The sequence below is a fragment of the Carettochelys insculpta genome, chromosome 3 (assembly GCF_033958435.1).
Source record: "Carettochelys insculpta isolate YL-2023 chromosome 3, ASM3395843v1, whole genome shotgun sequence".
NCBI classification, from domain to species: domain Eukaryota; kingdom Metazoa; phylum Chordata; order Testudines; family Carettochelyidae; genus Carettochelys; species Carettochelys insculpta.
In genome coordinates, this window is record NC_134139.1 from 77,525,898 (window position 1) to 77,537,988 (window position 12,091).

Sequence of the window (12,091 nt, forward strand, 5' to 3'; positions counted from 1 at the left end):
TGGCCCTTCATTTCTCTAGTATCTGAGCGTCTCACAATCATTAATGGACTTGATCCCCTGAGAAGCAGAGAAATATTTTACCAGTGAAGAACTGAGGCTACATCTACATGACACCCCTATTCTAAAATAAGATATTTTGAAAAGGATATTTAGAAATATCTTATTTTGAAATCACACAACCAAACAAAATGCATTTTGAAACAACACTTAGCATTTTCGGTCCATTGCTTATTATGGCCTATTTCAAAACAGGCGTTACTCCTCAGGGAGTGAGGTTTACTGCAAGTGAAATAACACACCCATTATTTTGAATTTATTTTGAAACAGTGTGTGCATCATTTAGCCAATGCCAAAGTTATTTTGAAATAACTGCTGTTATTTTGAGAGAACTTGGCTGTGTATATGTGGCCTAAGTGACTAAAGTGCAGAAGTAGTGTCTAGTTAAACTGGGAACCCAGACTTCAAGCCCAGGTGTAGCACCCTGGGCATCAGGCTATCCTTCCTGTTCCATTCACAGAAGACTTCTGCTTGCACGAAGTTGCACCCAGTGGAAGGGATTTTCAGAAACGTTTCCTACTGGATGCGTCTGTTCTTCTCTGCAAGGTGCCAGACACTGAATTTTTTCCCACTAAAAGTATTTGTAAACTGAACAAACAATACAAAAGTATGTATTTTCTATCCGTAGTTACACAAAAGGGAGTGAGGTACAGTAAATGATTTACTTTTTATTACATTTTTAAATTCAGGATGACTTAGAACAATTACTAGGTTCACTTTTATCTTGTCACAAATAGTAAAGATAATGGAATGATAAATTAGAAAAACAGGCCACAGAGACATGAAAATATAAAATTACATACAAATCAAGTAAAGATTGACAGTTTGAGTTCAGTGTTTTTATTACAGTGGTTGTATATTTTTAATTAAAAACTAACAATGCTTTGAAGCCATGAAACATTAAGCACTGTTTTAAATCAAAATGAAATGTCTTCAAAAACTCATACTGCTAGAGAAAAAAACCCTAAAATCTGAGGATTAACTGTCCTCACTCAAAAGCTGACAGTCATTGTGAGAAAAGTGTTGTGTCTTTAATTACTGCAAAGCAGTGCCCTTTATTTTTTTCTGGGCTTTGTGATTTATACTCAACGTGGGTCATGTTTAGATTGCGTGTGCTGCACAGTCAACAACAACAAAGCCCAGCATGCTCCCAATGGAACTAGTCACTGGAGTAACTGCTTACCTAAGTGAGTGAGATGTTCACACTCTGATCCTGTGTGCATTGCTATATATATGCAGGGTGAGCTTGTCTTGGGTTAGTAACAGAGTAAACTGTCAGGTCTGTCATTGGATGTTAGGCCATGTTTTGGCCCAACAGCATTATTTGTATCATGAGCACTGGATTCAAACACAATAGTGATACCAGTTTTATGGCCATTTTCTACCATCAGTTTTTAGCCACAGGTGTCACTCATTTTAAGGAGGGTAGGCTGAATTTCATTGCTGTGCAGAATGTGGTTCCCCCCAGCCTATCTCAGATTATGTGGGATTTTTGTGAGCATAGGCCTTGGGCTGGTAGATGAATTTCATCCTGCAAGCAGAACAATAGTAGCATACTGTCTGTACCTGGTTTGTGAGGGCTAGTTACCAATGCTTTGTTCATCTACTTGTACGGGTCTTTGCAGAAAGTGCAAGGCAACAGCTGAGAGGCAACTTGTGAGAACTCTCCAGGTAGAGCTTGGAGAGGCTGAGGAAGGAAGAAAAACAGAAAGCTCTCCATTGGAGGTGGTGGATGAATGAGGAAAGGGCCACAATGGGGGAGAGGAGATCTGAAGCCCATGCAAAGCCCTGACCCAGCCCCGAGATGGATTCTGATGTATATTGTAAAGAGATAAAAGCCAACCACATTTTGAATTACAGGGCTGTAATCCATCCTGACTACCCAAACTACTGGAGCTTCACTCTTAGGGTCCTGTCTCCCTGGATGAAATTATAGCCTTGCTGTAAATCACAGCTGACTAGCACATAATTCTCTGTAAAAAAAAAAATATCTTTTACCGTTTTGAGGTAGAAATTTCAGCTCCCGTATTTAAGTACACAAAGGACAATGTATAGTTATGTAGGTTTACCTGGTTAGTAGTCCAGGGATTAAAGTCTGAGAAACCATCATGTTTTATTAGTAAATACAGGAAGTCTGAGAACTGTAAATTATTTTTAAAGTAGTTTTTTCAAATGAAAAAGGTAGTTTTTAAAAATGGGATATGTTATACTGTTGTAAATAATTTGCTTGGGCTAGTGATTTAAAGATTGGATTAACCAGTTTTTAAGGAGTTGTTTTGTTCATTTTTTTAAAATTCTCTCCTGGTCTCTGCAGCAACTAGCATCAAAATGTGATCACTCTGGTTTATTTTAGCATCCACATAAGAATGGTTTGATTTGGGAATACATAATTTGCTAACCATTGTAAATCACCAATGTTTAGTTGGCTTTCATTCTGCTCCTTTTATTTTCTCCGATAGCCATTAAATAGATCACTGAACTTTTAATAAACGTGTGTACATACACATCCAAAAATCTATCCTCTTATGACAACACTGGGCTGATCAAAGGAGTAAGTTTAATATTAAGAAACTTTATTTAAAAATATTACTTTTGTTCATGTAGTATTCAAATATAGATCACATATCAGCAGGTTATCACTTTAAATAGTCTGAGCATTTGATATTAATATGCACTTGCTATCAAATGAAAATGGTTGAAAAGCTATTATTCTCTAGTCTGCTGTTAATTATCCCTGCTATGTTGAATGCCGCTGGGTAAATGAAGTCCAAATTTGTTAGAAGAATTCAGTCATTTTGAATTCCATCCTAGTGGTTTCAATCTTTGTAGGGACCTGAAAATAATTTGGGTTTAAGAAAGATGTTACAAAGTCAAAAAAGAAACCATCCTTAGCTGTCTCTCGGCATCTCTGAAAATTACTGCCTTTTACATTACATTTTGAAACAGAAAAAGACTTGAAGAAAACAGAAGTAAGGCAGTTGTTTAGGATGATGTTAGAAAAATTTAACTCTGACATAAAAGGAGAGTCTGCTGAATCACTTGCAATGTAGCGATTTGCAATCTACAAATTTACAGGAGATCCTCAGCTCTAAAAGAGGTTTTCCAGTCAGAATATGTGAATTTCTGTGGAACGCTTCTGTTGATACACCTCCAGGTTCTATAATTGATTTAGTTGTTAGTTATGCAGGGAAAGAGATCCTCAAGGCTTGGTTGAAACAGTATTAAATTACTAAAAGCAACCCTTTGCAAATGATAATTAAAACACCAGACACTCCCCCTCCCCGCATTCATTCCTTTAAGTCTTGTCTTCTTGGGCACCAGCTGTCGTGGAGGAAGTCTCCAGTCTCACCTTCTGCCTCCTTATCCAGCTGAAGCTGCATCAACATAGCCTGCAGAGTTTCCTTCACCATCTGGATCTCCCTCTGTAGAGACTGTACATGCTTTATTAAGGAATAAAGGTGACTGGCAGACCCTTTTCTCTCTCCAAGTTATGAAAAAATAGTCATTCTGCTGTTGAAAGCAGATGGGCATTGCTATCTAATTGCAGCTTCAAGTGTTTTGATTAAATATTCATACATGTTTCACACTTGCCTTTTTATTTTATTTGGGATTTCCAGTAACTTTGGAGTCCTCAAGAAGCATTACTTAGCACCTATCTTATATGGGATAGAAAATAACTCAGTTGGAGGAGGGTTGTTTTTGTTTTTTTTTTTTTTGAAGGGGCGTGGGTAGAAGGAAGACAGGCAGTTTTATATGGTGCAAGTCAAAATGTAGGTTGTCTATGCCAATAGCCAAAGACACTAGGTGCTGTCTCCCACTGGAATAACCTATTAATGGATATCAAAATAGCTCCTGCTATTAATTTGGCAACCCCTCTACTCCTGAACAATAATTCTCACTCATATAAGCCCAAGTTCTATCTTTGGACTTGCATGCACTGTGCTACCTGAACTCAATGGAAGCCACACACATGCACATGAGGATAGACTTTGGACCAGTAACCAACTTTCACCATGCCCTCCCCAGCACTTTATACCTAAGAAATGGGAGGAGCTGTGGTTGTTTACCTGAAAACCATCCCTTCTTTTAAGGAGTATGTCCCTACAGACTTCACTATGGATCATTCCTAGTTTGTAGTTGTAGGGGCAGAAATAGCTCTACCTGCTGAAGACTCAGTTTCAAGATGTTCCCAAAGATAACCCCTCTGGATTGGAAAACAAAAAAGGAATTGCTCTTCTTGAATCAGCACCTTGCAAAAATACTTGACAAGAAATATTATGAACAACAAGATAGATTGTAACTTCTGCAGAGAATTTCAACCGTAAGGGTGGCAGATTTCCTTTATGGATTTACTGGGAAGGGTGGCTCTACGGACATTTCCCTTTTAAGAAGGGAAAATTTTCAGGTAAGCGACCAGAAATTCTTCCATCCTTTCTCCAGGCAAGGTCCACAGCTCCTCAATGCAGGGTTTTGTGAGCAGTGACAAAATTTGCAGGGACGGAACAAAGTCTCTCTTAGGGAAAGGATTTTCTTACCCTAAGGAAGGGCCACACTATGCAGGATCGACCTGCCTAAGGTTGCATCAGCTGAAGGCTGGATATCTGTGTTATAAAACTTGGTAAATGTATGCAGGAATGACCAAGCCATAGTTTTACAGATTGCCAAATCTCACATTATATACACCATCGTGTATAGAGCAAAAGATCTCAAGCCTCCAGTGGAAACAAGAGCTCACTCATTACAAGCAGAAGTGGCATCATGGGTGGAGAAAGTAAAGGCCCCTTGTAAGGCAATCTACATGCCTTAGTATCTCTTTTCCTTGGATGAAATAAGACCAGGAAGACTGTTCTTCTTATGTGCTCAATTCTTTTCAGATAAGCCTTTAAGACTTGTTTACATCCAACAAATGCCAGTTTCTCCTTTGGGTGAGAAGCATTTGAACAAAGGGAAATCAATGAAAAATACTTAATTGTGCTCAATGAAGAAGAAAATACATTTTTGGACTGAAGGTGGCATCTGTTCACAAAGCTACCTTCTCTTTGTGGAAGACACAGCAGGATACATAGAGCTGCCAACTTAGCTATCCTTGTCAGTAAGGTGATAAGGATGAAAAACATTTTTGATGGTGGGTAGTACAAAGAAACTGATTTAATAAGTTCTAAGTGCACCTGCATGAAGACAGTAAGCACAATGTTCAGATCCAAAGGTAGTGTTCTCTATACCTCAGCAGAGTCCAACAGCTGAACTGCTCTAATGAAGCAACACATGTTCTTATGGTGTGAAACAGAAGAATTTCTGGATACAATCAAAATCAATGATAGTTTTAAATACTCACTTTTAAGGCTACAGTCTTACAAAAACTACCCTGTAAAAATTCTGAAACATAAGACACTTTGCTTAAATAATGCTGAATGTCTCCTCCTGTGTGAATTATTTGACCATATCCTTGAATAATACCTGTTGTTTTTTGTTTGTTTGTTTGTTTTTTTTGACACACACACCTAAATGCCAACAGTCTTGACAAAACAAGAAGAACCTTTCAGTTTAGAAACTTCCTTTCAAATGCCAAGCTGCTAGATTTAACTTGCTTGGATTCTGGTAAGCCCTGGTTTCAGGGATAACAAATTTGGCTTCAGATGTGGGAAACTGGTGATGCTACTGAAGCAGCCACCAGGTCAGGAAACCAAAAACTTTTGTGCCAATGGGAAGCCACTAAGATAATTTCCATGTCCTCCTTTCCAACCTTTTGTATACTCTAGCGGTGATGGTCACTAAAGGAAAGGCAAAAGGTAATAACCCCTTTGGCCACTAGAGTGAGAGGCACATATTTTCAAGGCTTCTGGCTCCCTCCTCCTGACAAAGGACTGGCAAACCTTCCAGAACTGGCACTTTGAAACTTTTGGTGTTCAGTAAGAAGGATTTGCTCCAAGGACTCCATTTGGTCTACCTGATTTTCCTTCTGCTCAAACAACATTTTTGTTGCTAGTGCCCAGCAGATCGGTCTTCACCTTCAGTAGCTCCTTTAACCTCATACTGCCTGAAGGTTTATGTATTTCATTACTGATACAATCCATTATTATAATCATAGACTCACAGAATTCTAGGGCTGGAAGGGACCTCAGGAGGTCATTGAGTCCAGCCCCTTGCCCAAATCAGGATCAATCCCAACTAAATCATCCCACCCAGGACTTTGTCAAGCTGGAACTTTAAAACCTCTAGGGATGGAGATTCCACCACTTCTCTTGGTAACACATTCCAGTGCTTCACCACTCTCCTGGTGAAACAATTTTTCCTAACATCCAGCCTACACCTCCCCTCTGTAATTTTAGATCATTGCTCCTTGTTCTGCCATTAGTCACTAATGAGAACAGCCTCTCTTCATCCTCTTTACAGCCCCCTTTCAGGAAGCTGAAGGCTGCTATCAAATCCCCCCTCACACTTCTCTTCTGCAAACTAAATAAGCCCAGATCCCTCAGCCTCTCCTTACAAGTCATGTGCTCCAGACCCCAATCATTTTTGTTGGCCTCTGCTGGACTGCTCCAATGCATCCACATCCTTTCCATACCAGGGGACCCAAAACTGGATGCAGTAATCCAGATGAGGTCTCACCATTGCTGAATAGAGCGGAATAACTTCTCTACATCTACTACAAATGCTCCTCCTAATGTAGCCCAATATGCTGTTAGCCTTCTTGGATACAAGGGCACACTGTTGACTCATATCCAGCCTCTCACCCACAGTAATTCCAAGGTCCTTTTAGGCTGATCTGGTGGTCTATAGCAGACACCAGCCACATTATCAACTCTGTTGCTTCCACCAGCTTAACCAAAAGACTCTTAACTTCCCTTCGTATACTGGATCTCTGAGCAATCATACTGCTGTATTACATAAAGTGCCACTCCCCCTCGTTTCCCCTGCCTGTCGTTCCTGAACAGTTTATACGCTTCCATGATAGTGCTCCAGTTATGTGAGTCATCCCACCAAGTCTCTGTTATTCCAATCACCTCATACTCCTTTGAAGTCGTGTCTAACTAATCTATTAGAATTCTTTGAAGGGGTTAATAAACATGCGGACAAGGGGCACCCAGTGGACATAATATACCTAGATTTCCAGAAAGCCTTTGACACGGTCCCACACCAAAGGCTTTTATGTAAATTAGGTTGTCATGGGATAGGAGGAAAGATCCTTTCATGGATCAGGAATTGGTTAAAAGACAGAAAACAAAGGGTGGGAATAAATGGTAAATTTTCACAATGGAGGAGGGTAACTAGTGGTGTTCCCCAGGGGTCAGTCTTGGGACCGATCCTGTTCAACTTGTTCATCAATGATCTAGAAAATGAGGTACGCAGTGAGGTGGCAAAGTTTGCAGATGACACCAAGTTGTTCAGGACAGTCAAAACCAAAACAGATTGTGAAGAACTACAAAAAGATCTCAGCAAACTGAGTGATTGGGCAGCAAAATGGCAAATGAAATGTAATGTGGGTAAGTGTCAGGTAATGCATGTTGGAAAAAATAACCCAAATTACACGTACTACATGATGGGGTCAAATTTAGCTACGACAGATCAGGAAAGGGATCTTGGAGTTATAGTGGATAGTTCTCTGAAGACATCCACGCAGTGTGCAGTGGCAGTTAGTAAGGCAAATAGGATGTTAGGAATTATTAAAAAAGGGATCGATAATAAGACAAAAGATATCATACTTCCCCTATATAAAACTATGGTACGCCCACATCTTGAGTACTGCGTGCAGATGTGGTCTCCTCACCTCAAAAAAGATATATTGGCATTAGAAAAGGTTCAGAAAAGGGCGACTAAGATGATTAGGGGTTTGGAACGGGTCCCATATGGGGAGAGGCTAGAGCGACTGGGACTTTTCAGTTTGGAAAAGAGGCGATTGAGGGGCGATATGATAGAGGTATATAAAATCATGAATGGTGTGGAGAAAGTGAATATAGAAAAATTATTTACCTTTTCCCATAATACAAGAACTAGGGGACACCAAATGAAATTGATGGGTAGTAGGTTCAAAACTAATAAAAGGAAATTTTTCTTCACACAGCGCACAGTCAACCTGTGTAACTCCTTGCCCGAGGAGGCTGTGAAGGCCAGGACTCTATTAGGGTTTAAAAAAGAGCTTGATAAATTTTTGCAGGTTAGGTCCATAAATGGCTATTAGCCAGGGATAAAGTATGGTGCCCTAGCCTTCAGAACAAGGGCAGGAGATAAATCACTTGATCATTGTCTTCTGTTCTCCTTCTCTGGGGCACCTGGCATTGGCCACCGTCGGCAGATGGGATGCTGGGCTGGATGGACCTTTGGTCTGACCCAGTATGGCCATTCTTATGTTCTTATTGTGCCAAGGCCACTAATTTGTCCTGTTTGTTTCCCAGGCTTCTTGCATTTGTGTACAAACACCTTAGATAGTTAGCTGTCTGGCCTACTTTCTCTTTTTTAATCAGGGCTCCTCTGTTGTACTCTCCTTCTTCCCTACCTGCCTCAGGGTTTGTGTCACCATCCCCCAACGAACCTAGTTTAAAGCCCTCCTCGCTAGGTTTGCAAGCCTGCCTGCAAAGCCTGCCTCTTTGTTAGGTGGATTCCATCTCTTCCTAGCAATCCTTGTTCCTGAAACAGAATCCCATGGTTGAAGAAACCAGATCCCTTTCTCTGACACCACCTGTGCAAGCATTTACTTCCATGTTGAATAGTAACAGAGAGGAAGCCATGCTAGTCTATACACTTCCATGGTTCGACTATGTCTACCTGGACCCCTTCCTTCAACAGGGAGGATGGATGAGAACACCACTTGTGCTCCATATTCCTTGATCTTTCTTTCCAGAGTTACGTAATCTGTGGTGATCTACTCAAGGTCATTCTTTGCTGAGTCGTTGGTTCCTACGTGGGGAAGTAGGAAGGGGTAATCTACAGGCTTGATGCTTTTTGGAAGTCTCGCTGTCACCTCCTGGATGCCAGCTCCTGGTAAGCAGCAAACTTCCCAAGATTCCAGGTCTGGATGGCAGATGGATGACTCTGCCCCTCTTAGAAGGGAGTCCCCAGCCACCACCCATCTTCTCTTAGGGGTGGTGGTGGTAGAACCCCCATCCCTAGGACTACACATCCCAGGCCTTCCATTCAGTGGGGTCTTCTTCTGACTCCTTCCCTGACAGGTCTCTGCCACAGCATTCTCCACCGTACCACTCGTGCAGAGAGCCTGAAAGCGGTTGCTTACCTCCACTGGAATTGGAGATACCCGAATTGGCTTTCTTCTCCTGGAGGTTGCATGCTTCCAGCTTTCTTCCTTGGTTTGTACTGCCCTGACTGGTTGCTCAGCCTGCTCTGCCTGCAGGACTAAATGCTGCCTTCTGTTGAGGAAGTCGTCACCTTCTCTGATGGACCAGAGGGCTGATATTTGGGCCTCACATCCTCTAATCTTTTCTTCCAACATGGCAACCAGCTTGCACTTGGTACAGGCAAAATCCCTTCCCTCTTCTGGGAGGATAAGACTGTTCAGCAATAATGAAGCCAGTTGTCTGAAGAGCATACTTCATTGCCTTTGGTGCTAATTTGTGCTTTTTTCTTTGGAAGGATTAAGGGAATGTTCTCTTAGAAGTGTGTGACTTAAGGAACATGGTCCTTTTCCAAATAGACTCTCATCTGTTATGACAAACCTGACTGGTTCTGCCATGTCCCTCTCTCAGTGGAACCTCTCCAACCTCATCCACCAATTCAGGGAATTAAGAACAAGTGACAAAATGGTCACTTTCTGAGACTGAAAAATCAGAGGACACAGAATCAACTCCAGAAACCCTGAAGAGCATTCATATGCCTACTTGCCCAGGGAACTATCCTATGCAAGACATGGTCATTCCTAGTATACTGACTTGAGTGCTGACTGATGTCCCTGGAAACCTCCTCAGCAGGGTAATGGCTGATCTAATCTTGTCCTGTCATTCTGCTGACTCTGCATCTAGATGAACTAGGCAATGAGATGGCTGAAGATGACCCATTTCAAAATGTACTATAAAACCATGATGATGCAATATATGAATTGTGGTCTAGGATACTCAAGGGGGGACTCCTTGAATGTAGCTCTTACTTAAATGTATCCCAGGAAAGAGTACATCTGTACCTCCCACTGTCTGTGAACAGCTACCAAAATGAGGAACACTGGAAACGCCTGAGGCACAGATGACCGTGTGAAAAGCAGCCCTTTGTATAGAAAATGATCGATCATATGAACAAATTGCAAAGCACATGTCTGATGACCTAGCATGTGAAGGTAGGCCTTCCTGAAGTCAACTGATGGAAGGGAATCCTCTCGGCAGATCACTCCCACTACTAACTTCAGAGTGTCCATCTTGAATCTGCTCCACCTTAGGTACTTATGTAGAAGCTTTGTCATCCACATCTCTGTCCACCCTGGATTTCTGCATACCAGAAATAAGATTTAATAATGGCGGGAGAACATCTCTGTCTCAGTGGCTCTCTCTCACTCATTTACAAAAGATGGGCTATGGCCGTTAGCATATTCTGCTTGTTTTGAGGATTTTGAGCATGGTGGAGGGTTTTAGAGCATGGGCTGATCAGGTTTGTGGGGCTCATGCTCCAGAGCTGCGAATAGCAGCGTAAATGTTCCCACCTGGACTGACATCTGGGCTTTATGACCTGTCCTGCCCCACACCCCCTCTCCATGTCTGAGTCTGGGTTTTAGGCCAGATGGGAATGTCTACACCACTATTTTTAGCCCTTTAGTGTAGGCCTGAGTTAGTTGACTCTGGTTCTAAAAGTAACTGCCATTGGGTGTTTTTGTTTTGCCTTCCAGTCTATACAGAACCTTAGTGAGCCAGACAGAGCTCCCTAACAGCAGCATTGTGTGGGTCTTTGTCTGACTGCATTTCTTAATGAGCCAAACAGTACTGCAGAAGAGATGAATAGCACAGCTGCATTCCCTGAATCCTAGGGTGCGCAAGGCAGTTTTCCATAAGAGCTACCACGCCTTGTTAAAGCAGACAGAGTTAGTCAAACAAAAGGTGAGCCCAGAGGTCCCTTGCTACTAGCTTTTTCCTTTGTGTCTGAACTGCTCTCCCTGTTTTCTGCAGCCAGCTGTACAGGGCATGGTCAACCCATAGTGATCAGGGTTGTATTATGCTTAGCAGATGTGACATGTCTGACCTGCCCTATGAACAGGTTTTGGTTTAGTTTGGAAGTTGTGGCATGGTTGACCACAGCCTAAATAGTGCCTCATTAGTTCAGGGAAATTTTGGCACCCTTTTCTGCCAACATCTCTGTTCTTCTGATTGCATATGATGTGTTCAGCCACAGAGGCCTGCCCACACTGGAATATATTGGAGTCTAACATTATGCCCATTCTTTTTATGTCGCAAAACCATGAAACCAGAACCTTTAGTTCTACAGCCTTCTATGAGGAGTCAGAGGAACAGGAAGAACAGGTCCTACTTTTCTTGGACAACTTCTTGATCCCTTTTCCTCCTTAATTTACTCGGTGATCTTCTTGAAGAGGCCAGATTGTATAGTGGGGCCCCAAAAGGTAACTCAGATTCAGCTGAAAATAGAGATGAATAAATCTTAGTTTACAACAGGAAAGCATTACAGGGTATTAATGAGACCTTGAGTTCTACTTCAATATAAATAAAAAAAGATGAGAACAAAAACCTTACTTTTTCAAAACTTAATAAGCAGAAAGGAAATACTCTACTGCTTTGCTTTTCTTAGAGCTCATCCATTAAGAAATGTTGTTTTACCCAACCACAATGTCAAAAGGAAAAGACACCCTTAGGTTATGCAACTGTAAAAAGCAAGTGCTCTCTCTTTTGAAAAATGACTATAAAGAATCATGGGAAATTTATGCAAATTGATCCTACAGCAGGCACGAACAGTTTGAAAACCCTTTTGGCAGCTTCTGATTCTATTACAGCTTTCTCCATATTTAATCTTTTATGTAATTTACATTCATTTACTATGTTTCACTATTATGAGATTCTATTTATTTATTTATTTACTTGTTTGTAGAGGG

At 41.4% G+C, this 12,091-nt stretch overlaps 1 protein-coding gene across 1 annotated transcript in view; it reads right to left on the reverse strand.

Moving 5' to 3' along the window:
• Positions 1 to 765: 765 nt before the first annotated feature.
• DISC1 (DISC1 scaffold protein) overlaps positions 766 to 12,091 on the reverse strand; it is a 381,004-nt gene continuing 369,678 nt past the window's right edge. Inside the window, exon 14 of the mRNA XM_074990175.1 lies at positions 766 to 3,489. Within this exon, the coding sequence (XP_074846276.1) occupies positions 3,345 to 3,489 (145 nt within the window). The 3' untranslated portion in view covers positions 766 to 3,344. The remainder of the gene's footprint in view (positions 3,490 to 12,091) is intronic.